This window comes from Onychostruthus taczanowskii, unplaced genomic scaffold, assembly GCF_017590055.1.
Source record: "Onychostruthus taczanowskii isolate IOZ18803 unplaced genomic scaffold, ASM1759005v1 scaffold29, whole genome shotgun sequence".
Lineage (NCBI taxonomy): Eukaryota > Metazoa > Chordata > Aves > Passeriformes > Passeridae > Onychostruthus > Onychostruthus taczanowskii.
In genome coordinates this window covers 1,025,677-1,051,237 of record NW_024500239.1, presented here as the reverse complement: position 1 = coordinate 1,051,237, position 25,561 = coordinate 1,025,677, and the positions used below count along the sequence as shown (strand labels likewise).

Below are 25,561 nucleotides of genomic sequence, written 5' to 3'. Positions count from 1 at the left end.
TTTGGATGTTTACAAAAATATCTTGTACCTGAATGATTTCTTTCCTCTTTCCTGATCTCCCTTGCAATTCATTCAGATGCTATGTTCAATTCAAACACTCCATCCATATCAAATTTCTAACCCATCATCTCATAATTCAAAAGACCATAATGCCACAGACAGCTGATTTTAAATACGAAACTGAATTTCTTTTCCCTCCTTCTTATAAAAAGTACTGTATATTTCGGGTGCAAACAGAGCATAGTAGAAATAGCAACATCAGCAGATTGTCAGTTACAATGGCCAGGAACGCACAGTAGTCTGCATTTTTCTGTAACATTTTTCTGTAAAACACTTCAAAAAATGGCAAGCTATTTTTGGATAAAGCATCAAGTCTGACAAGAAGTGTATGCACATGCTCAGTTTTGAAATGCCTCCACTTGCCTAAATAAAATTTGAGGATTGCATTCTGCCAGCAGCTACATTCAATAGTATCCTATTTTACAAGTAGACTTGAAGAGTACCTGGATTAAGACAACTGCTGTAACTCAGCTCCTTCTGTGGATGTAACCAGCTAGGACTTCTAATCAGCACTGCTAATAGTGTAGTTTCAGCTGTGCTGCACTAAAGAGAGGATGTAGGATTTAAATCTCCCAAGAATCTAGGATAAGGAGCTGGATAGGAAGCTTGGGCTGAGGTCTAAGCTACTGCAGGTATGTGGTTTAGCACAAACTATTTGAAAAGTACCCAAATATAGCTAATCAAGCAGCAGCCACCCATCAAAAGACCTCTGGACTGTACACAGAGGAAGAGGTGCCTAACCAGTGAAAAGGTGACAAAAATCTCATGGGAATAAGAGTTTCTGACTTGGTTTGGATAAATATTTTTTTTCCTTATTATACTCTCCTCCCAAATGAATTTGAACTTTGCCATGATACTCCAAATTATTTGCTTCCCCCTACTTTCCACTTGGGGCTGATGAGTGTGATTGGAGAAATCTTAAATGTACTACTGGACCCTGTCCAAGCAGGATACTGCATGCACTGATGAAATAATTTAGGTTAGTTTTAAAGAAAGTTATTTGTGTGGATTCTATTATTTATAAATACATGCAAAGCGTCTAAGCAGCTTACAGCTAGGATCATTTAGTTGCCATGGCAATGCCCTTTCAGAAGCAAGAATTTGTTTTAGGTTCTTCCATGTTCTGTTCTTCTTGCCAGCTGCTGCTCCACCAATGCCGGAGTGCTAGAATTAAAAATATGGTGTTAGAGAAAAAAATAAATAAAGAATACTATTTCAGGGCATGACACTTATATTTCATAGTCTTTCTGATATGTCTCATCTTGTCATGAACCATTTGTTATTCTCACTTATTTCATCAGCAGGCTACTATACTGTACACTTTAATCTTGGCTGAAAGCAAAAACAAAGCTTTTTGGATTGTGTCAAAGCTTCTATGTTTCCCATTAACTGAAGGAAATTAAAATCTGGTTTTTACATGGAAATATAAAATCAATGTGGTTAGGCTTAGCCTGAGATTACAGGATTCTGTATGTACTTCCTATCATATTAGAAGTTATTACTATGAAGTTGTTTCTAAAATTGTGATTATACAGCTAAATTTTCTATCTCCTTTTTATGGCATATTACAGGTGCAGCTCTTTTACAAATTATCCATGACTGCAGAAAACACAACTGATCTTGCAAAATGTAATGAATACTGAGAAACTTTCTGGAAATTTTATTTTTCTTTCAAAGGCTAGAAGACAGAATAATAGAAAAAGAATAATAAATAGAATGTTGGCTGCCAAGACAATTTTGCACTTTGAAAGGAACACTAATGGAAGGCTTGCCACAGGTACTATAATGGCAGTCGCTGTTATCAAATGTGATTGCTACAGAATAATTTATTTATGTCCCTCCAGAGACAGAAGCTGCACAACATACTGTACTACTTCTAAATGATCAAAGGACACAGATTTACAGCTCAACTTCAGAAAAAGAAAATGTTCTTATAATTGAGAAGTTGCTATTTCTGTTAATAATTACTACTTGCCCCATGAGTCTCATTGAAACTCAGTGAAGTTCCATAAACACACTTTCACTTTGAATGTTTAGAAATTAACCACTTAAATTGATGAGGATGAGAGGAGGAAGGATTCAATGAGAAAGCTTTTTTTTGTAGACATAAGATATATTCAGAAAATACACTCACAAGTTGATGATATACAGGGTTTTGGTGATGGATATCTGATTTAAAAGACAGAAGCGAATATTTGCTCTTAGGGGAACACCTTAGTCATCTAAAGATCATTGCATAATAGAGACTGCTACAGCATGAGATGAAATTACATATACTTCCACACTACTAATTCTAATTCATTGCAAGAATTTTCCCCCAAATCACTGCATAATGATTTTTTGTTCAGTATTCTCAAAACCAATCTGTTTTTATATGAACTTATGCCTCCTAAAAATGGGGCTGAGCATCACCTCACACACCTACAATGAAAAGGCAATGACTGCCAAGCACATATGAACCAAACAAAGTTCAGAGAAAGCTGGAGCTAGAACAAGTGGAGCTACTGCTCTACATCAGCTACTGCTCTACACAAGTGTCAGAAAGTCTTTTTCCCCTCACCCATTGCCAAAGGATGTAAATTCCAATCAGAAAGTTTAGGAAAAGGTAATTTCTTCCTCCTTCTCTTCTCTTAAGTCTATCCTCTGCAGTGAGCTAATGGTTCAAACTTGAACATACATAAGAGATAGAGACATTATTTGATTTATTTTCTTCCTTTTAAGGCAAATTAGGCTGGAAAGATGCAAAAAACCATCCAAATTGTTACTACCAGTTCATACCAATGAAATGCTGATTAACACTCAATGCATTTCTTCTCAAATTAGTTACTGTATTGGAGGGGACAATTTCATGGTTTTTATTATAACTGCTTATTATTTCTGCAGCAGTTGCCAAAGACCCTGTACTTTCATTATTATTTCAAGCATGCAGACATTAGTATTGCCTCTTTGGAAATGGTGACATCCCTCCAAGAACTGAAGGATCAGCTCACAGGGCTTCATAGATATTTAAATCCTACGTGGAAGCTACATGGGATGCCTCTGGGCACAAAAGGAGCTTTTGCAATAAGCCGCATTTCTCAAAGATGCTGGTGCTTGCTGGAGGATTAGTGAGCAAAGTATACGGTCGTTTGAACGCCCCTCTCATGACTGAAGTTGTCTGCAAAGCAGATGTAGAGCAACTCACATGTCAGAGATTAATTTCATACCCCCTGCCAAACCTGTGCTTAGTGAGCTGTGCATTGCTCAATTACTCGTTATGTGCTGTGGGATATTGTATCTTGTTCATGCAGAGTGAAATCTGGGATAAAATCCTTCTTTCTAAGTACTGGCTTAGGACCAGCAGTCTGAGAGGTTTGCTTGTCTAGAAAGCATTTGTACAGTGTGCCAATGAGTTGGCCTTGGCACAGCAAGATAAAAAGATATCAAAAACAAACCCAGCGTTACTAATTTAATCTTCTTCACCTTTTCTCCTAGTTTAACCCTCAGAGTGTTAGGAGCCTGCATTTCATCAGCTGTCAGTGTTTACATGACAATGCTGGCAGGCCAGACTTCTAGTGAGCACAGAGCATTTTGCTTCTTAATCTAGCCATGATTGGAAGACACCACAAATCTGTTAAGAGTGTCAGGGACCAGAAAAGGAGCAAAATGCCATTTGCTAATGATTCGCTGGCTAATTTCTAGCTCAACTGCTTTGCAGTCTGTCTTGACTAGGAACTGGAAGATGGGATTCATACATTCATAGTATTAACTGTTCCTCTCTAGCTGTGGTAGTTTGTGAGATACCATACCATAAAATTTTCATACTTACCTGCACTTAACAGGTTTCCTCATTCTGTTCCAGAATTTAATAGAACAGTTCTGCCTCTGGACCAGTGCCATTTTCATGCTATAATACAGTGTGCACTTTAGACTGTGGCGTTACATGGATTGAGGTGAATTTCTTAAAAACTGTCAACCTTTTATTTGGCTATTAGGCTTATTTTCTTAATATTTACACTAAGAACATGGTTAAATAGAATCCTAGTAAGTCTTTTATGGGAAAAGTTTGAAATTTCAAATTGTTAAAATAATATACTTACGATGAAGTTTGGGTCTTTAAATGGTAATGGTTTGGCAGTAGTTTCCACTGATCCTGTGCTGGAGTCTGTGTTTGGAAATTTATTTTCACTCACAGCCTCTCCACCTGCACTCTGCAGAAAAAATACAATTTTATTTCTTGTTACTCTGAGCAAGTTTAACTGGAGATGGAGGCATCTGCTGTACTACCTACCTGTTGTCTTTTTAGCTTTCCTATTTCTTTTGAATCTAAAGATGTTGTATGCCAAGAGTGGGGAAGCATGAAACAGAGTATTTCTCAATCAATTTACAACTGAGACACAAAAAGGAGGAGGGGAATAGAGTGGCCAAAGCCCACTGAGTAAAAACTGCATGGGGTTTATTGCAGTATTAATAAAAGCCACCTCATCTCACTTTATAAAGTGCAAGACAGTATGTGAAACCCAAAACAGCAGAAAAGTAAACTGTTTTAGAATGTTCTGTATAAAGCATTAACAGGAATATATAAAAGTTATAAAAAGGCTTTTCATCAATTTTCTAAAGAAAAATGGATGAATCATTTTATTCTTCATCCTTGGTGCTAGCTGTACTTGAGTGAGGACTGAGAAAAAGTATTTTATGATATATTATTTTTATATGCTAGCTTCACAAAATCTACATGGGTACTAGTTAGTATTTTCTAGGTTTTCTTTATAGTTTATTTATTTAGCAGGAAGAGCAGTCAGAAAAGATGTGTGTGACTGGAAAGCTAAGAAGTTGTGTGGCAGTCTAAGCAATTTCTGATAATTCTACATGGCTGAGTTTATGGGTTTTTTAAAATGTGTTAGTGACCTATAAGGCTCCAAATTACCAGAATTAGCCCATGCTACACACATAAATGTTAATTTGAAATCCTCATCTACTCCAAAGTCAGTGCAAATTTTGACAGAGTTTGGTAGCTTAGTCAACAGGACTTCATACCTTGATTTTTAAAATTTTTTTAACTTGGAGTAAAAGCTTGACTAAAAGCTAAGTCAGTATTTACTGAGTAAATAGTTAAAAATGTTCTTTCATGCTATGTTTAGACAGATAATACTTAGAGGGAAAAAGTGTTTTCCTGTAAAAACCTTTTGTGCTGATAAAATACTCATTTAAGTATGAAAAAAAGGACTGCTATTATTTGTGGCTTATTGGAGTATCGCTACAGACTGGGCTATATAGCAAAGGCCATGATTCAGCATATCTTTCTCCATGTGACTACAGGGAAGTGTTTTTACTCTTAATGCATGCAAAAGTAATTACAGGATTAGGGACTAGGCAAGTTGAACTCTTCTTAGGAGAAATACTTCAGTCATTCTACACTGCCTGCTTTCAACATAGCCAAGTGAGGTCTTAAATATTGGAAGTATAAAATAAAAAAGCAATGTTTCTAGTGCCTTACTAAAATAAAAATATGAATAGAAATAATCTGTTTTCAAAACAACACAGTCTTCTGTAAGTTCATATTACAGGAGATAAGGCAATAATAACATCAGCATAAGCAACACTGAAGCCAGTAGCTTAAACTTGATTCTTCCATTGAGGACAAAAAACATTAAAAGGCAGTGACTGTCAGAGAAACAGAACAAATGCAGATGGATGTTTAGAAACATGTACATTATGTGGCAATGAGCAGAGAAAATATCTTCATCAATCCTGAGTAAAGTGGCTTTATACACTGAGTTCCTAGGTTTCAAAGTATATTCTTGTACATGCATGCTTCCAGCACTTCAGATTTCAGCAGCAAACATTAGTCAGCTTTGAGAAAGACAAGGCTTGAAATACAAGATTATTTTTCATGAATTCATTATCTCTGATACTGCTCATTATCAGTGTAAATTCTCTTAAGTAGAAGAATCAGCACTCAGATTTATTCTTCAAAGCATTCTTGCCTTTTCTTTGGTACCATCTGGTTGGTTTTAAACCCAGTTCTACAGATAATTACTTTATCACTTTTGCCCCTTCAGTGATCTTCTCGTAAGTATTCTGGTTTCTATGAAACAGGCTTTGAGCAGTATTTCAACAATATCTCAAAGCAGTAACTACTACTTTGAGACTCAGCAAATAAAAATAGTTAAATAGTAAAGGGGAAGAAACTTCCTTGTACATATAGTCTGCAATTTCTGCAGATGGATATACTTACACACTACCCTCACTGTCTTCAGTGTTTTGGTTTTTTCTGTGTGGATTCAGTGCTAATCTTGCTGTTGCAGTGGGAAGGAAAGTCAGGAATTGTTCCTGGTAGGACAATTCCTGAATGTAAATACTACATGTAATTTCTTTTCCATACCAACTCCTAAAGGATTTCAGGTATTAGAGCTGCTAATAGTCAAGCTAGTTCTCATTACGGGACAGATGTTGATTTTGTTGGTGCCAGTATCCCTTGCATGGTGGCAGAGGCAGCATGACCTAGAGCAGCAACTGCTGCTTTTTGGGTTTGTTGCCCATCAAGGCATCAGGTTCATGGGATGACCCAAATCATCCTCCAGTGCCAGTGAGACATAATGCCAGCAGTAGCCTCTGGATCTGTCATGGACAATTTGAGATCAGAAGTTTCCTGTCCAAGGCAAAGGGTGCAGAGCTGTAAAGCAGTTTTCATATCACTGAGGCATGCAGCTGATACCATGATTTCAGAGCCCTATGACAGAATGGGAAGCAAATAAGACTGACTATTATGATTCCAGTTAAATGCTGGGAACTGAGATAAAGACATACTGTAGAGGAATGCCAGTTCCCTCACTCAGCATTGCTTGTACGAAAACTCTGATTTTTAGCAATGGGACCATGTCAGAGAGATGCTGAGCTAATGTGCTTCTCTTTCTGGAAAAACATTAAAGAGTTGAGCAGAAGCAGTGCTTCCCGAATAATGTGCTATTGCACAGAGGTGTGAACTCTGGCAGTACAGAGCTTTGAAAAGCTCTTCCCGTGCAGCCTGCAGAAGTCTCAGCTGATATCCTTTGCAGCTTTATAGCCACAAACTGCAAGTGCCTCGAAAATCTACAGATCTCTCTGGCCTCTGTTTTAAACGTCAGGATTTAAAGCATAGGAAACTTAATGTAATTTTTCAGGTTTGTTTTCTGAAAGTTTTTTAAAGGCAGGGGATATAGATCTACCTTTGTTCTGCAAAACACATGCTTCCTGAAAGTGAATAATACAGTGATAATATAAACCACTATTTACAGCCTGAAAAGAGATTCCTCAGTGAACAATTACTGCACAGTAAAGGTAATATTTAACGTTTAATATCAGTTGAACAAATCTCTCCCAAATGTGTTTGTTCCCTTGGTCGTTTAGATTGGAAGACAGTTCATTCTTCACTGTCATGTGCTGGGACAAACAAACAGGAAGAATTCAAATGCCCTTTGTAGTCTCGTGAAGTGACGGTGGGGTAGCGAGCACAGTGAGGAAGTGTCTGTCACCAGGGAACGCGCTCTGCTCAATGTGTGCTGTAACCCCCAGTCACGTGTGGGGCAGCTTCCCCTTCCTGCCCAGTCCACAGCCCATCCCCAGCACATTTTCCCTGCCGAGCCACTCTCTTAGCTAACTCCCTCACCCCCAGACTCCTGGGATAATCCCAAATGCTTTGCTGTGGGGCTAAAAAGAAGGTGCAACCATGGGCTGAAATGCTCAAAAGCTTCTTTAAAGTTTCTTTTTAACTGATCTTGTAAACAATCTTTATGGGGAATTCAACATACACTTCAAGGAGAGAGCAGCTTTTAACATGCACTTTATAACTAAATTGTGTCTTTTAAATGGTAGTTTATGTAACTAGGGCTACAAGGAATTTGTGCTACATTAGTCACTAAGCAGTATGTTTTTCTCCATAGTCTGTTGAAGATCATAGCAACAAAGACTTTGGAGAGGCTTTACGTTTACAGGCTACACCTGCACAGAAAAATGAAGATGTGACGTCAGTGCAGCTGAACATGCTTATGCTAGTTTTACCTCAAATAAGGATAAAAACACCGCAGTAAAGACTGCAGCTAAGCCATCAGTAACTACTGGTAACTGATCCTCTCCCAGCACCTCTTTCTGGGACTATTAATCCCCACTGAAGTCCATGTTGCCACTTCTCATGTTACCCCTCTCTGTTCTTCTCCTCCTCCTCCCAGTATCCCCAGGCATTGAACAACCTTGACTGGAATGGCATCTGTTAAAAGTCATAGGCAGCGGGTCAAATACTTCTTACAGGAGCACTTGTGCAATTTTATTCCCTCTGTAAAGTCGTAATTATGTGCTTCAGCTGAATTTTAACTACAACCACAGTATGGCAAGTTGGCAACCTCTATCCCTCCTGGGATAGAGGAGAGAAATAGTGAGGGGAGGAGCTTCTATTTTGCAGTTCTTTTCACAAGACCATCTATCAAGTATTCAGAGCATCCCTGCTGGGTGGGACAATGCCCTCCCTGTTATGTCCTAGGACTGGGTGACAGTCGCCCAAGGGAGGAAGATGACAGAGGACTTGGTAGCAAAAATTTGAGAGAGACTGAAAACCTGCAGCAAACACTTGGGAGTCCTAATAAGTTTGTTTTATGAGCATCCAAGTCTGGGGAAGAGACCTGACCTAAGCTTTACTACCTTTACACTGGTTTCTTTTGAGTAAAGCCAAACCCCAGGAATGAGCCTAGTTTGGACCCTGCTGTATATACAGTCTGTACTGGGAGGAAACACACTGGGAGGCTGCCTATTCACATACTACTTTCAGTATTAGGTTTTGGTAGATCTATTAATTTTTTGTATGTATTTTGTTCCAAATTCCCTACCGCAGATGTTTTCACATGATTTCCAAAGACTGAGCCATCTGTCTGGTTTTATTTAGAGAGGACAAGCAAAACTTGTAGACCATGAAAGCTGATTTCTTTGTTTTGGCTATTTCCAGGTGGAATTAGAATTGTGGGGTTTGGATGGGTGTCTGCAATGACACTAAATACCAGGTGAAATTAGCTTATTATGAAAGTGCTTGTTTCACACATACTTTTTTTTTTAAATTCCCCCAGCAATGATTAAAATTGCACAACATCAGTATATATCAGAATAGCTGATATATACTGAAGTAAAATTTCTTACTTATTTACTTTCGGATTATATTCTGTAACATTTTTTTTATTATTTTAGACTAATAGGATTTTACTGTGTATTAAAAAAGCCATGAAAATATGAAACATAAGTCAAGATGTAAATGCGTGCATTTCTGGCATCCTGTCACTGCATACCACGCTAAGGAAAAAAACAGATTTGCACATCACTGAAGGTATACTATGACCATCAGTGGCCAGTTTCACTAGGTGGTAACAGTTTTACATGCTAAAACAAAATTTAAAACCAGAAGGTAACTGAACAGTGTAGTGGTAAATCAAAACAAATGCATAAATAAATTCTATGAGAACTGGAAAGGGAGTTTCTAATTTAAGGATGCAAAAACAATACTGAAAACATTGATTCTTTTGGTTTTCTGCAAATCATTAATTTGCTAGCTTTGACAATATATTGAGTACAGGAATTGTAGATGAAGGTGATTGCACATGTTGGATTTTGGTTTGGTTTTTTTTCTGCATTCAGTATTTCTGAAATGCTGACTTTGTCTTATAGTGATGATGAGAGTGTTGTATGTCACCACTGAAAATGAAGTAATTAGAGGGGTCTGGCCCCAAACACCCAGTTTACCGAGGAACCCACTTGTCTTCAACCTTTCTATGTGAAATTCAATAAATAGTTTAATTACTTTCACCTTCTTTTGGCAGCTGATTTTCATAACCACAATACTACTACAATGTTTCTTTAACTCAGCTTCAATTATGGTGCATGTCTAATTATTCCTATTGTAGGCTACTTCCAAAGCAGCAATACCCAACTTGTGGCAACTTACTTGGCTCTTAGTTGTGTGTAAGTTCTGTGATATCCTGACAAGAGCTGCGGCATGCAGCCAGGGAAGAAAATGGTAATTTATAAAATCGATGGAAAATACCTGTATTTTCACTAGCAGACAATTACAGTGAGTGAGAATGCCATGTGGAAACAGAGCACGAATGTCACTAGATGACAGCAGCGATGATATGAGCAGACTTTTTAAAATTGGGAGTAGAACCTGAATGTCAGCTATTTAACGGAGTGCCAGCTAATACTGCTCATACTGGAACATATATTAAGCTGTTTGATTAATATATTAGCTCTCACTATAACAAGGCTGGCCCGGGCTCTTGCACATTCTGAATATTTAAATCATTTAACTTTGCATGATGACATGACAGGGGCCATTAAAACTTGAACACGTACCCTCTGGCAGACAAAAATGCAGCTCTTTACATTGCTGGGAATAATTCACTGAGAAAGGTGTCAGAATTAGACGTGTTTAAGCTCAAGTAAAAATGATGGTTAAAAAATTTCTCCTTGCCAACATTATAACCATGCTACATTTCTGAAAGCAAACTTACTGAAGACTCAGTAACAATGCAGGACTGACGAAACACCACTGTCTAGAACAAGATTAACTCCATCCACGTCTGTGACAGAAGGGTTTGCTGGAAAGACCTTTTCAGTAAGACATATAAACATGTTTTCCTCATCTAGTTCATTTTACAAGTTCTTGGATTCAGCAAGAAAAACTTTTCCCCCTCTTCCTTTCCACTCACTAAAATGAAGCCCAGTACAACTTCCCCAGTTCAGCATGAAAATGTTCAAATGTCAAGAAGGCAAAAAAAAAAAAAAACCAAAAAAACCCCTAATCCAGCATATTCACAGCAAATTTTGTTCCACTGGGCACTGAAAAACTGAATTTACTTAAAAAACTGAAATCCTGAGTAGTATCCAGCTAGTAAGTACAGTGCAGGTCATTGTCCTCGATTTCAAGCAGCTACTATGGTTGGCAAGTCATTTGTGTATACAGTTTGAATTGGGAGTAAATCCACCTAAGTCAGTGGGTTTTATCACTGTCAACTCATCCTAACAGACAAAGGTCGTGGTACAGGTTTTTGCTTCCACTGACATCACAAGTAAATATCCCAACGGCTTGACAACAAAAATATTGTTGCTTAAATTACCACATTGTCCTCAGATGCTATTGCTGTTTTCACTTATAAAGAAAGCTGAAAGAGGGTTGTTAAAAAGAAACATAACAACACAAGTTTGAAATTAGATTGTTGGACTATTATAATAATAGTTTACAATTCCAAGTACATGTATCACTAAATGCACTTCTTCTAAGCATTTCCCAGAGGATTTTTGAGCCATGTACTACTTACCTGTACAAGACTTACAAAACCTGCCTTTCCTAAAGCACTGGTTTCCCTCTGACTTGCTGAGTATTTCCACTGAGCATCAAGAGTTAATCAACTGTGCAAATTAACTCAAACATATGACTAAAATTTAGATATAATCTCTGCTGCTGGGTATATAAGAGTATGGGGGAAGTGTTTGAAGCAGGACATGGAAAACACTTCAACTGCAATTTAAATAAATAAAGATGATAGACAAAGACACATAAGCTGCCCAGATAGCAATCTTGACATTATGCTTTCGAACTTCTGCTGTTCTGAGGCGAGTTAAACATCTCACATTCCAACTGCCTCAGAAAGGCTGAATAAAATTTTACTCATGCACTAAAAGATTGGACTGTCAGAAAGTGATGGATGGCTTTTCTATGCTCTCTGTAGGGCATTTCAATACCATAGACTCCAAGTGCTCATGATTAAAAGGCGACATTCTCATTTAGGGTCCTGTCAGTGCCTGAGCATAAAACCATTATCATTCACCTGCACTGGTGGTTCCAGTGACAAAATACTTACCAAAATGTATAAAATACTAATTACTTTAGTCACTTTGATAGAGGTATAAAACACCCTAATGCAAAGCTCTATTATGATGTGCGAGGGTTAGAATTCAAAATTAAAAATGCAACCAAAGGGAGAATAAGATTTTAATTACTTTCCCCACCTCTCAAGCATTTCTTAAAAACCTGGGGAAAAAAGACATAGCAATTTCATGACACAAGATCTCCTTTCATAATGGTACTGCTCACTTAAAAAAAATCAACGAACAAACAAAGAAACCCTCAAGTTTACTTTCTTCTCTTCAAAATTATTAAACAGTCAAACACAGAGTAAGATGAGCAAGCCTCAGTAAAAAGCTTGGATTTATTCTCAAGAGATTTCAAATGCCAAATATGTTTTCCCATTTAAAGACATTTAAGTACTGTGATAGTCAAATTTTTATAACTTACAGATATTTAAAGGAAAAAAATTACTATTTCCTGTGGGGAAAAGTCTCAAATAAAATGTAATTGGGACACAACTGTGAATAGCTTCACACTATCCCAGAAAAACTTGGTTTAATTTGCATTTGCCACAAAGCTCCCTTTGGTTTAAATAATAGCAAGGGATCTCTCACTTTTAGATTTCATTTGGTGGATTGGGACTACTCCTTGTTTATAAAGTTTGACAGTTTTCTTTAGTAAGAAAATTGCAACTTGGACAAATTCATAAGCATAAGCTGAATGGCATTGCCAAAGTGGCCCTAGAGCTAAAACTTTCAGTATATTTAGAATCCAAAAGCACATGCTGGATCATACTTGTATCAAGGGTAAAAGTGAGCTCAGCTAACAGAATATTTTGATCCCTCTAAATGAAAAAGTCTCCTAAACTGATGGGCTTTAAGACTAAAAATGGATGGATGCATACTAGCAAAAAAGAGTACAGTAAATCACAATTGAATTTTTATTAAAAAAAACCTGCCAGTATGTTCCTTTCTCTATCAGAAAAAATCAGTCAAGGACTTTGGCTAAACTGCATCTTAAAGTTTAAAATACATCATTTGATACAGAACAGCTAAGGTCAAAGTACTTCTGGAGAAAAGAGTGCAGGATTACAATATGCTCATGTGCCATTAACATTGTAATGCTGCTCAGGGAGCACACCAGAATCCCTGTGTCGAGTAACAGCCTTCAGCCAAGGCAGGAGAAGGATCCAAGCCCATTCATCTACACGGGACTGAATCAAGGACAAGGAAAGCAAAAAGTTATCGGCTCCTATGACTGACGGGAGAATGTTTTTTAGAATGTTTTTCATTCTGGAAAAAAAAAAAAAAAAAAAAAAACCACAAAAAAATCCCTTCCGTTTCCACATTGTAGTTTATTATGTAGAATAGTATCCTTATGGGAAATAACACTTGAGTAACAAAGAAAAACAAAACAGTATTTCTTCAAGGAAAGGCAATTAAATAGTTTCAAATGAAAACAGGGGGCATCTTTCAGAGCTCCTACTCTTTCTGTTTTGCTAAGGAGAAAACACACCTGAATTAGAAGAGTTAAATTTTACCTTCAAAATATTATGGACTACTGGGTAAACCAATACAGAAAACAAATTGTCACTTTTGCATTTTCCCTACTTTTCACATATTTTAGCACTTGATTCTGTTTTTCTTGTCACTTTAGGGATAGTAAAATTGTAGTTTTATTTCATTTATGCTAACCACACTACTGCCATGGTGCATTGCAGTCTGAAGTTACTTAGAAGAAGGTTTTTCCATTTGTGCACAGGTATTTAAGACTGCGATAATGAAACAGCACGTCAGAAACACAGAGCTTAGGTACACTGATTTATGAAACAATGCAATGCTACAGGAACTGAGAATAAAAACATTCTTTCTACAGACCTTCAAAAAGTCATCAAAGGTATACTGTATCAGAGAGCAGTAATTTTATTAGATGCTCCAAAGGCCTTTCAAAGAAGACAAGAAAATAAACTATACCTTAGACTTTAAACTTCTTCAAGCTAAACCTGTCATCTTTATTGTTTGTCTCATATTATGGGACAAAAAAATCTGGTTGCACATGCCCTGAATACTGCATCCACTTTCCTTTCTCTAGTAAACTTACTACCAACCATTCCAACTTTGAATAGTGCACCAGTTTCCTGCACTCAGCAAAACTGCAGGTGCATGATCCGATGGATACCTACATTTAACTGGATAATGAAAAAAACCCCCGACAACTGAACCAAAATAAACATATGGCAAATTCTAATTTAGATGAAAATAAGGTAATATAAGTATCTCTTGTAGACTATTTTGAGGCAGCTCAGGAGAAAAAGGGAAGACAGAGTTGTATGGTAGAGCTAATTTGAAGGCAAATTTCTGACATATTTCTGCAGAAACATTTGTACAAGTAGGTGGTTGTTTACTCAGCTATGCAAGTTCTGTGGCACTTCACCCTGATACCATATATTGAAGTTGAGGAACTGCAGCAGATCTGAAAAGTGCCAGACAGTTCAGTGTTTTCAAATAAACTTCTATCCCAACTGCCTTTTTTGCTTGAAATAGAACAGAACTATTAAAAGACTTGCCTTGCCACTACATTAGAATCAGTGAAGTTTTGGTATCACATCCACAATTGTAGGTGAGAGGGAAACATAGTATTTAACATTTTGTGGTGGGTTTAACAGGATCCTGTTTTAAGACATTTCCCACAATGAATTATTCAGCAAACTAAAAAATATCTGTTGGACAGATAAAAAAAATTACAAGCATAAAAAGGGCAAGTCTGTATCTGTAAAAAAGGCAATTCTGGCTGCAACAAGTAGCTTTAACAAAAAGTCATATGAAAATGGAACTTCTGACTGGAGAAAATTCAAGGTCATTGATGTGAGCCTTAAACTAGCACTTCTAGTTCTAGATTATGTAAATAAAGATAATCAACTTAAAGAACCTTTCCAGATTACTACTTTGGTTTGAGGAATCTGAGTACACTTGCATACGTCAAGGAAAAATGGCCTTCTTCTATTCCAGTTTGTTGACTTTAACAGCTAATTTTGCTGTCAGAACATTGTCCTGTCCTTCCAAGGGAAGAGCAGTTCTACTAAAACATAACCATTGTTACATTATAAGGAGACTTAATACTGTCTAAATGTAGTCGTTGATTTTTGTGGTAATTTTCACGTTTGAATCTGCCTATGACAGGGGTGTAGGACTGTTTGTTTAGGGAGAGGACACACCCATCTTAGTCACACAATCAGACATCTGGAAGTTGACACAGTAACACTGAATCACTGAGGCTGGAAGGGGTCTCAGGAGGTCACCAGCTCACCTCCTGCTCAAAGCAGGGTCAAAAACTGACCTTGGACTAGATTCTTGGGGCTTTGCCCCAGCAGGCCTCAAACACTTCCAAGCACAAAGACTGCACAACTCTCCGTGCAGCTCTCAATCTCCCCAGCTAGAAATCAGTATCTTAGAAAATAGAAAACACTGGTTTTGGGAATAAAAAGCTCTTTTGGACAAAAGCAGTCATATAATTCACATTAATTACTGCCCTAATTTCTGCATGTTCCAATTCAGCAGTATTTTGCTGTAGTCCTGATGGTTTCAGGGCATAAATGTAACAAAGTTTTTAGACAGAGCAGTCATCTTTTATTAAAGGTACCAGTTTATCTGGAAAATTAGGACAAGCTTTTGGATGGAATGCATACCAATACACCACACACTCAACAGAAAAGACTTTTTATGGCACCTAACTTTCACACAGTTTCCTAGAGGGTTTTAACTCCCTCCCCCTTTATCCTAAATGATGAGTGTTTTCACAATACTTTCTCCCTCACCGGATGAACATCGCCTATACTCCTGAGATGCCAATAACCTTTGCTTCAAATATGGTTTCCTTGATTCAAATCTAACCAAACTCTAAGCAGTAGTTCTGTATTTAGCTTGGGAAGTTGTCATTTCATTTTCAAATATGAAAAAATACTTAAATGCCTGAAATTTGATTTGAGTTTTCCAGCTGTACTGCTGAAGTGACACTAGCCACACCTGTAAACCTTGTCTAATTTATGCAGAAACAATCACAGGTGTCTCAGCCTTTCCTGCCTTTCTTCTTATTCTCTCAACAACTCAGAAAAGTAAAAATCTGAGGAACCAATAAATAAGGCTGTCATACACGCACACTGCATCCTTATGAACATCAGGGTAAGTAAAGCTACTAGCATGTCAACACTCTAAGGGCAAAAACTCGAAAACGTAAGTTACTTAAAACTGTGTAGAAGGTTTTACCTCTAGGCCTGTGGATGTTTGCAAAACCAGCTATCTTTATTAATTACATCAGATTTTATGTAGTACATATATTAGGTAGATTGTACACAGAAGCATGGAATTTTGTGTGTTTATTGAAAATTAAGGACATATGATACACAACAAATTATATTTCTCTGTTTAATAAGTGATAAAAAGACAAATAGGATACTAAGAGTCTATTTTCATGTGGCAAATCCCAGCAATAGCCTACAATGCTTTATAAAAGGAATTTTATCTTTTAATTCTCAAAAACACTTCTTATCCACAGCAGGGTCTTTTAATCAGTAAGGACAATTTTTCTTCCTGAGTCAGCCAGTACTAACATCTTGGGGCAGGACAATTACAAGGCATGTAGCCACAGACATTCGCCCCTTACAAAATGATGGCTCCACCACAGTGTAAGTATGTATTACTCACAAAATAGTTTCCTTCTATCCATTTCAAATTTGTTTCTTGAATTAACAGTATTGCATTTTTACTACAACATAAACACATCTTACTAGATGGCATGACTATTTCACTTTTTGTCTAGTGTTTAGAAAGAAAATTAGTTCTGATCCCTGTTTGCAGAATTGTGGTTTTTGTATTAAAATTATCATAAAACAAAATATGTAACAGAAATAAAGTCCTAAAATACATAAGCAGACCATTCTGATATGGTGTAATGACCATGGTCATTACCAAACTATAGATTTGTTCTCTTTGGAACAGAGAGAAAACCTCCATCTTCGGCTGCAGAGGAGAACACCTTTCCACACTCCCACCCCAGACCTGCTTTTAGCCCAGTGGTTAGGGTGTGCTTGGGAAAAAGAGGGTTTGAAGTCTTCAGGCAGTGGCAGGAACAGGTAACTTCACGTGGAGGACAGATTAAGGAGTTGTAAGGGCAGATGATATAAAAACCAAGTGCATAAGTGTGCTTCTACTTTTGAAAGAAAGGATTTAACGCCTGCTTTCAAAAAGGCAGATGTTCATGGTTCTGAATCCCAACTAGAACAAGTTTCCTAAATCTTCAGGGAGAAGTAATAATTAGGACCATATTTCTTGATAACTTATTTTGGTGGCATCTCACAGTTAGCAGAATCAGCTGAGGGACTTAGAGGCTGACAGACAAGCAATATGACAGCTGAAGCTGTTACTTTCCAGGCCTTTCTGCAGGCAGGGACACAGGATCAAGCATTTCATTTAGTCTGTTACAGCTAACTAATGCAATCTGCAATTAAGAGTATGCAAGCTCATGAAGTAGGTTGCTTGTAGTGGACAAGTGGTTTTCCTTGCCACTTGGTCGTGCCTCTTCCGTGTGCTACACCCTACAGCTGTTAGACTTCCCCGTGAATCAGTCCAGTTCACCAGTGCAGCAGCCAACAATGCAGCTTCCAGGAGAGGGGGAATGTTTGGCAAGTCCTGACAGCAGACCTCTGTCAGTGGGAACAGGTCTGGGGAGAGCCAAAGCTGGCATGATGCATGCAGCTGGAGCATGCAGCTGAGACTTGTGGAGGTGGGTAAGAGGGAAGATAGGAGGAGACTGGGACTCCCATAATGAGGAATGTATCCATTTGCCTAATTGAACCTCTTAAAGTTGCAGGTGTGCTTTGCAGTGAGGCAAGACACGCTGTTTATGGATAGGAATTCTTGTGTCAGGGCCAGGCATACTTCACAACACAGTGTGTCACAACTTTTATGGCTTTCTGCAGGTTTAAATAAACAGCCAATCTCTCCATTCCATTTTCTTGGAATGTTTGAAAAATGTGTTCACAACCCTCCCTGGCTAATGAATTAATATTAGCCTTTCTAATCCAAAATTAACACATTGAATAAGTGGATATAATATATAAATTATATGACTACAAATGCCTTGCTAAAGCAAGAATTAGAGTTACTACCAAACACAATTATTGCACTTTGGAAAAATATGAAAAACAGTCTAACACCACTTCAAATCTGCAATATCTAGACAGTTAAGTTACTGCAAATTTTCTTTTGTTAATCTGAATATTTTACAGCACTAACTGGATTCTGAGATCACTTTTTAGGGGTACTACCTCTCGACAGAAAATTTCATGCTAAAGTACATGTATGAGGTGTTTTAGATTGCTCTTTCTCCTTCAAAAAAATAACCTATCCTATTTTATCTCCTATGATAGAAGTGGTGGCCCATCTTTATTAAGTCTCCTAGATTTCCTGCATGTTTATTATGAATCCTGATCACTAGGTGTGATCATAGTAAGACTCCATTTTATGTTAGCTAAAGGAAAGATTAAAATTGTCTGCTAGGACAAATGAAGAAGGATAAAAAACCCATGACACCAGCATAATGATTATCATAGTAAATGGCAACACACATATGCTTTTGCCTTTCTACAACATAACACATCTGTGTTTACTCTAAAACTAAAATATATTCACATTTGGTTGGGGGAGGTAGGTAATTTTGAGACTGGCATTGTCTGGTTTAGAAATTCACATGCTTTTATGATTATAGATCATCTGAAGCCTTCAAAATGTTATAAATGTCAAGCAAAAGTTAATTCTTAGCTCTGTTTTGACGGTTTCCATTTTAACCTAGATTGCTCCATAAAACCAATTCTCCTTTTTAAAATAAAGCTAAGCTTAAAACACACATAAATTTTGCCAGTTTTCTCTAGAAAATCTGCTTTTTGTCTTTTAATTACCATTTTCCCCCATTAGGGACTTGAGGGATTCTTGTTCTTTAAGATTTAACTTCAAATGTGCAAGTGACAAAAAATGGTGCTTTGGGATAATCCCATTTCTCCTTAGTGGACTGCCTGAAAATAAGATGTATTTTGGGAAGAGTATTGCAGCTATTCACTATCAGCTTTGTTGCAGAAAGTATCTTTGTGGTACAGAGTCTGAAAGGATTAGATATAAGCAGTGACACTCTGAGAGCTTCCATCCGAGAGCTGCAAGTCTGGGGGATTTTCTCTGTGGTCTGGTGACATGCACTTTGAGGCCAGAGTACATTAATACGTGTGGGCTAACTCTGCCAATTGAAATGCTACCTGCTAAAACTCTTGTTAAGACATTGCAATTTGTTTTGAACTGGCTGCTAGTTTTGTAAGAGCCAAAACTCTTGGGTAGGGTTTGGTACAATTGTGCAAGTGGCTGAACTCGAAGAGCTCACCTTAGCAGTTTTTATCAGTAACTAGCAATCACCTGCAATCTATCATGGTATCTATATTTTATCCAACTGAAGTGTCATTTAAATCAATTTAATTAGGTTTGAATTAACATCCCATGGGAACACACTGTACGTTTTAAAGATATCATTCCAGGCAAGCAGTAGCCTCAAACTGAAACTGCTTCACTGCTTAAATTCATGTATTTTTGGTTCCTGTTACAATCTTACAGAATGAGAGAGGTTTTAAAACAAAAAGTGTAGTCTAGAGCATAATGACATGATAGATTTTTAATAAACTGGCAAATAGATATGTACTTATATCTCACTACTAGTATGCTGTGTCAGGTTCCTTCTGTCTTTCAGGACAGGTGGATTGCTGAGAAATGCTACTTGTTTATTACATCTCCAGCTACAAAGGAGAATCATGCTTTTCTGCAGCAGAAAGTCTAATATGGTCTAGCAGAAAGTCTATGTCTAATAAGCCTAATAAGCCTAATACTAAAATAATTAGAATAAGTTTGGTATCATACTGACTGCAGTAAACAAGGTCTGAAGTGGTAAGCAGGTAATTTTAATTTTCACTCAGAAAGTTGTCATACTGTGCACACTGAAGGAGGTCCTCTAAGAGGTTGTCCCAGAACGTGGTGACAGCAGCAGCTCAGCTCAGTGGCTCCAGTGGTACTTGCCAATCCTGCAGTTAAACTTATTCACCCTAACCTTTATTTTCAGGAACTAACAGCCATACCAAATGGGCTTTAAAAAAAAAAAAAAAGTTATTTTAAAATTGATTTGATGGTTTCCTACTAAGAGTGCTAGGCTTGGTAAAATGGCATGACAGGAGAATTGATGAAATTTACTGAAATTTAGGGTCAAATTCTGTGCTGTTTATGTACTAGGATAAGCTCCCTGCCTTCAGTGGGCAGCTTTTGAGTACATAACAGTAACCAAGTTAATATGTACATATTTAAGTCCACTCATGGAACTTACAGCTATCAGAACTGTGAAATCTGATGATCTTCAGTTTATGAAACAAAAACATCATAATACAGAGACATCTAAAATAAAAATGGAGTTCTAATTGTATCAGAATCACTCCATTTATTTTTTTTGTGGTGCACTAGACGAGCTTATTTAACAGGATAGTAACAAAACCATTTTGATTTTATTTTCTAACATTGTTGTACAGCTTTTGCTGTTAAGCATAGAATGAGAAATACAGAAAGCATTAAGCAGACATACCAGTAGTACTGCTGCAACAATAATAATTATAGATAAAATCAATATAAATACTTCACCAGTTTAAGTCTGAAGTTTTTTCACAAATAATGTAAGCAAATTTAATTTACCATAGTATTTCGCATAATTTCTCTCTTTAATTTATCCTATGACAAAATCAGAAACTTTTTTCCAAATCACTCTCCTATCTTACTGCAAATTCTATCTTTAAAGATTGTTAGATGTCACGGAAAAACATTTTACTTTATTACTTACATCTTGATCTAGAATATACTCTTAAAAGCTTCCTGTTGCAGTATAATTTATAAAAATAATGGTGTAAACATTAAGGTAGAGAAACTGGTGGCAATTTAAGATCAGTATCAAAGATTCTATCCCAGGTTAAGTGATAGTAATTAATGAGACAGGAGACCTGGAAACACGTCTGAACAAGAGCCAGGGATGGAGCTGAAGCAGCAGCTCCTGGGAACCACTGGGCAGGGATATCTAAGGGAATGGTGCTGTATAGATCACTACAAAGCACTGGTTTTGACACATTAATGTTACCATTTAATATGCATAATAATCCTCAACATGGCTGCAGCAGAGACTGAGGTATTTTGCAGTGGCACAACAACATGGGAGGAATAATTGTGTAATGCTGATGAAAGTGAAGTAATCAATTTGCAATCATGCTTTCCTGTAAACTCACTTTTAATGTTACGTTTGGTAAATGCAGGCATTATGTCCAAAAAGCATGTGTCTCCTTCTGCAGACATGACTGACAAGCCCTATGAGCAATGTGCTTCCAAAACAAATATGACTCAATACCTTTGGGTCGGTAACTCACACAAATCACACAGAATGTTCTGAGTTGGAAGGGACCAACAAGGATCATCAATTCCAGCTCTCAAATGAATGGCCCATAAGGGAATTGAACCCACAACCTTGGTGTTATTAGCACAACGCTCTAAAAAAAAAGATGAAGAATGCTTTTTGGTAATGCTCCTAAGGTGTATCTTAGAGAAAGTAGCAATTCACATGTTGGAGAACCAAAATCAAAATGTGGTTTATAAAAATCTGTATGCTGTGTGATAATTTTGCCTTCTTGTAGGATATACACAGTTACTCAACATAGTTGATTACAGTGCTATTGTTAAGCAAATTTTGTATATCAAAAAATGAACACATTATTGAAATTTAGTTTTACCAGACCAGCGTGTCTTTCAGGGTGGGCATTGTGACAGCTGCTTGTGACATAGAGCACATGAGAGAAAAATTAAGTATAAAATTTGCAGAACTAACAAAAATCCCTTTTTGTTTAATTTCACAAAGATGGAATCAGAGACATGGGGATGTTCACAGCTGGCACAATGTGAAGGGTATTTTCACACAGGCCAGCACAAGGTTCTCAGCAGAAGTTACTACTTAATACAACAGGGAGTCCCCAGATCTAAGTTGACCCCTGCAGGTGGTTTTAAACCTTCCAGTATGGATTATCTGACCTGCAGTTTCCTAGTTAACCAAAGAAATAATGTCAGTTTACTTAAAACACAAACCATTTAATGCTGAGCTACAGCATGATATGTTTTGATGAGCTATGGCATAATCAACATTTTTAACTCAAAACATACAGAGCCCCCATTTCATTTCTGTTTGAACTGGCTTGCTGCAGAGCTAGCCAGCAACATTGAATGAGATTGCTAGAATGAGCTGTTTCTTGTCCCATTCCCGAAGTTACACATTTTCTGAGGCATTTTTTTATTTTCCTTGTGGGAATGATCTGCACTGCTGAAGTCAATGAATGCGTACAATGACTTGGATGTTGTGTTGAGAAATTACTTCTTTCTCCACTGAAATGACTTGTGAGAAGAATTACAAAAACTGTTTATCACACAGTATTGACACCCAGCTTGAGTAAGAAATCATGGATTGTCTCATAACACTGGAAGCTGTCCACAAGATTAAGTTTGGTGTGAACTTTGGAAAACAGTTTTAGAAGCTGAAGGGTGTGGGGAAGTCTTAAGCATAAATTATTTTATACACATTGAAGTTGCACATCAATATGTAATGCTTTATATCTGCATACACGCACACACATATGCGCAGAACAGACTGCTCCACACTGGAAAACTCAGATCATCATCTCTATCACACCTTGAAAAAGTTGTCAAACATGATCATGTCAGGCAGTAATTTTTCACAGTTGTGGTGCAGTTTGTTAGTGACATTAAGCACTATGGCGTGTACTCCCTGTCCTAGGATAAGCCCACCAGAAAAGAAACCATGGAACTGCCAGAGGGTGAAAACATGAGCATTATTCAAAGGAGGAAGAGTTTGTGTCTGTGCCCTTGTGCGTGCACAATGGCTTCTATTTGCCAGGAGAGAAGATTGCTGAAAAATGCATAAGCATTTTTCCTGATGTGAAAACAAGCAACACAACTGGCAGTAGGGCAGACTTTGTAGCTATGCTATTGTTATAGCTCATGAAATATTACTGAGAAGAATAATTCCTAGGGGGAAGAAAGGAGTCCTCCATTTTTTCCAACCCTCTTTTGACCACTGTAGCTACCCAAATCTTTCTAGAAGTAATCCAAGATATAACAGCTTCTCAAGTCTATACAGATGTCATGTACATGCTGACTCCAAATACCTTCTACGACTTAATTTTGGAGCATGAGATGCCACCTCATCATCAAGAGGCACTTGAAGAACAGAACTTTTTTGAGTGATTGCTTATTTCTCTAATGGTGTGATCTACACCTCATCCCCAAGAGGCAGATTACATCAACTGGGGATGAGTGCTGGTGTGACACAATGCAGAAAATGATGCTGCACCACCCGCTGGGATTGAGGTTTGGAGTTTAGGACAAACTGACATTAATATCCCTTCTCCCTCCCTGACTGACCTTGTCCCCCAAAACTCGGGCTCTGAGGTTACATCTTCATTTCACACGTAAATCTTCTATCCACTTAGTCCAACTGAGAGAAGGCCATGTGCGCTGCACACAGCAGATCCAGCGGCGGCTGAACCGTGCTCTGTCCAGCACCAGTCCCTGCTCCGCGACAGCTCAGCTGCCTCACACTGAACCCAGCATCCCGCAGGGTCACGGATTTGTGACTCTGGGGGTACGCACGGAGCTCAGGCGCGGCACAGCCCGCCCACAGAGCTGCTGCTGGAGGCGAGCGCAGGGAACGGCGGCTTGGCCAGGACGTGCCACCACACGCGTGTCACCACACACGGCATCTCGGTGGTCACAAGCGCAGCTTCCTTCCACGGCATCCCGCTTAAGCTTTGCCTCATCCGGCCGCACACCCGGCCGGAAGGGGGGAAAACGACGCTACCGGTCCAGCTGTGCACATGGCGGGGAGGGGACACAACCTCCGCGCCACAGCGGCGTGAAGGCCGGCCCGACAGTCGGCGTCCCGAGCTCTGACTGGCCCCGCCGGCCCGAGGGACACCGCAGAGGGCTCGGCAGCTTCCAGCGCGGTCATAGGCAGGACGGGACAGAATGAGGCAGGGGAGGCGGGGAAGGCGGGCGTGTCCAGCGATAGCCGCGGGTACCGGGAGCGGGGACAGCCCCGGCAGGAAGGGGCTCCGGGACACGCTCCCAGCAGGGCGGGGAAAGGCAGGTCGCTACCGCGCATGCGCGCCGGCCGCCCCCCTCTCACCATTACCTGTGAGCCGCCGGGCGCCGTCGCCTTCTTTTTCTTGGCGGGGCCGCCGCCGGTGCCCGGGCTCACCGGGCGTTTCTTGCTGCGGGACGCGGCGCCGGCGGGAGACGAGGCGGCCGCGGGGACCAGGCTCGCCATGCCGCTCCGCTCCGCGCCCGGGCCGGGAGCTCTCCCAGTCCCCGGCAGCTGTGGCGGTGCTGCGGCAGCGCATGCGCAGTGGTGGCGGCGCGCTCCGCCGCTCCGGGCCGGGCCTGGCCTGGCCTGGCCTGGTGGGGAGGCCGAGAACGAGTGGGGTTTGATGCTTGTGAGGCTTCGAGCTCGGAAGGAAACAGCTCTGCCGCCTCCTCGCTGCCCTGCAGTGTCGCGGGCCCCTACTGAGAGACCTGGCTGCGGTGGCAGCCTCTGCCCCGGGGTAGCCCCTGTGCGTGGGAGGTAGCAAAGGGGGTCGAGGTGAGGGGCTTCTCCCCGTAGAGGGTGAGCGGGACTGGAAAAGGTACTGGGACTGAGTCAGTTATAGCACAGAGGCCTTTGCATTTGGACTTAATGATTCTAAAGATCTCTTCCAACCTTGACGATTCTAACTGTGTAACCTTTGAAAATGCAAGTTATTACAGCTAACATTAAAAATTTCTGCAGCTGGCTGATACTGATTGCCTGTCTGGGTAATTGGTACTGTTAAAGATTTGGTTGCTTCTACAATGTTTTGGTGTGGTTGGTGGCCTGGTCTAGTGATTTTTCCTCTTCTTGGAATTTGGAATAGCTTTGCACTGGAGAAGCATAGCAGAATAGATTTGAGGGAGTTTGGACTGTGCTCTGAAGAGTTTTCGCTGTCCTCCTACTGTCTGTGCTGTTTCACACCATGCCCCAGAGGACTGGTTGGTGGTGAGGTGATGTTGCACAGTTCTGAAACTGCTTAGTGACTGAGAAAACTTCTGAGCTTTGTGCTTGCATGCACCTACATTCCACATGCTGGTCAATTTACTGCCATGTTTGAGCTACTTCTGCACAGTGCCAGTCTGCTCGGTTTCCAGCTGCAGCTGCATGCGATCCTGTCCCAGCACATGCTTTGTGGAGGGGCAGAGGTCCAAGAAGTTGATATTCAGGCATAAAAATTAGGTCACGTTTATAGACGGTGCTGTAATGAGGACTGAGCTTGGGCACAGTAGGGGTGCCAGGCAGTGCTGTGTAAAACAAAAACTTTGAAGGTGGCCTGAAAGAGAGTTGAAGACAAAAGCTTGGACTTCCAGGCTGTGTTCCAGGCACCTGTGTATGTAGCAGAAAAGCAGGACAAGATTTGATTTTCAGGGGCATAAGGAGGGCCTTTACAAACATCCAAGTCCCATATTCTCC

At 39.3% G+C, this 25,561-nt stretch overlaps 1 protein-coding gene across 1 annotated transcript in view; it reads right to left on the bottom strand.

The window, feature by feature from the left end:
• Nucleotides 1-24,414, bottom strand: part of INO80C (INO80 complex subunit C) — a 30,175-nt gene extending 5,761 nt beyond the window's left edge. Inside the window, exons 1-3 of the mRNA XM_041408169.1 lie at nucleotides 24,215-24,414; nucleotides 4,140-4,250; nucleotides 1,113-1,224 (exon numbers count right to left, since the gene is read on the bottom strand). Of these exons, the coding sequence (XP_041264103.1) occupies nucleotides 1,113-1,224; nucleotides 4,140-4,250; nucleotides 24,215-24,349 (358 nt within the window). The 5' untranslated portion in view covers nucleotides 24,350-24,414. The remainder of the gene's footprint in view (nucleotides 1-1,112; nucleotides 1,225-4,139; nucleotides 4,251-24,214) is intronic.
• Nucleotides 24,415-25,561: the final 1,147 nt, after the last annotated feature.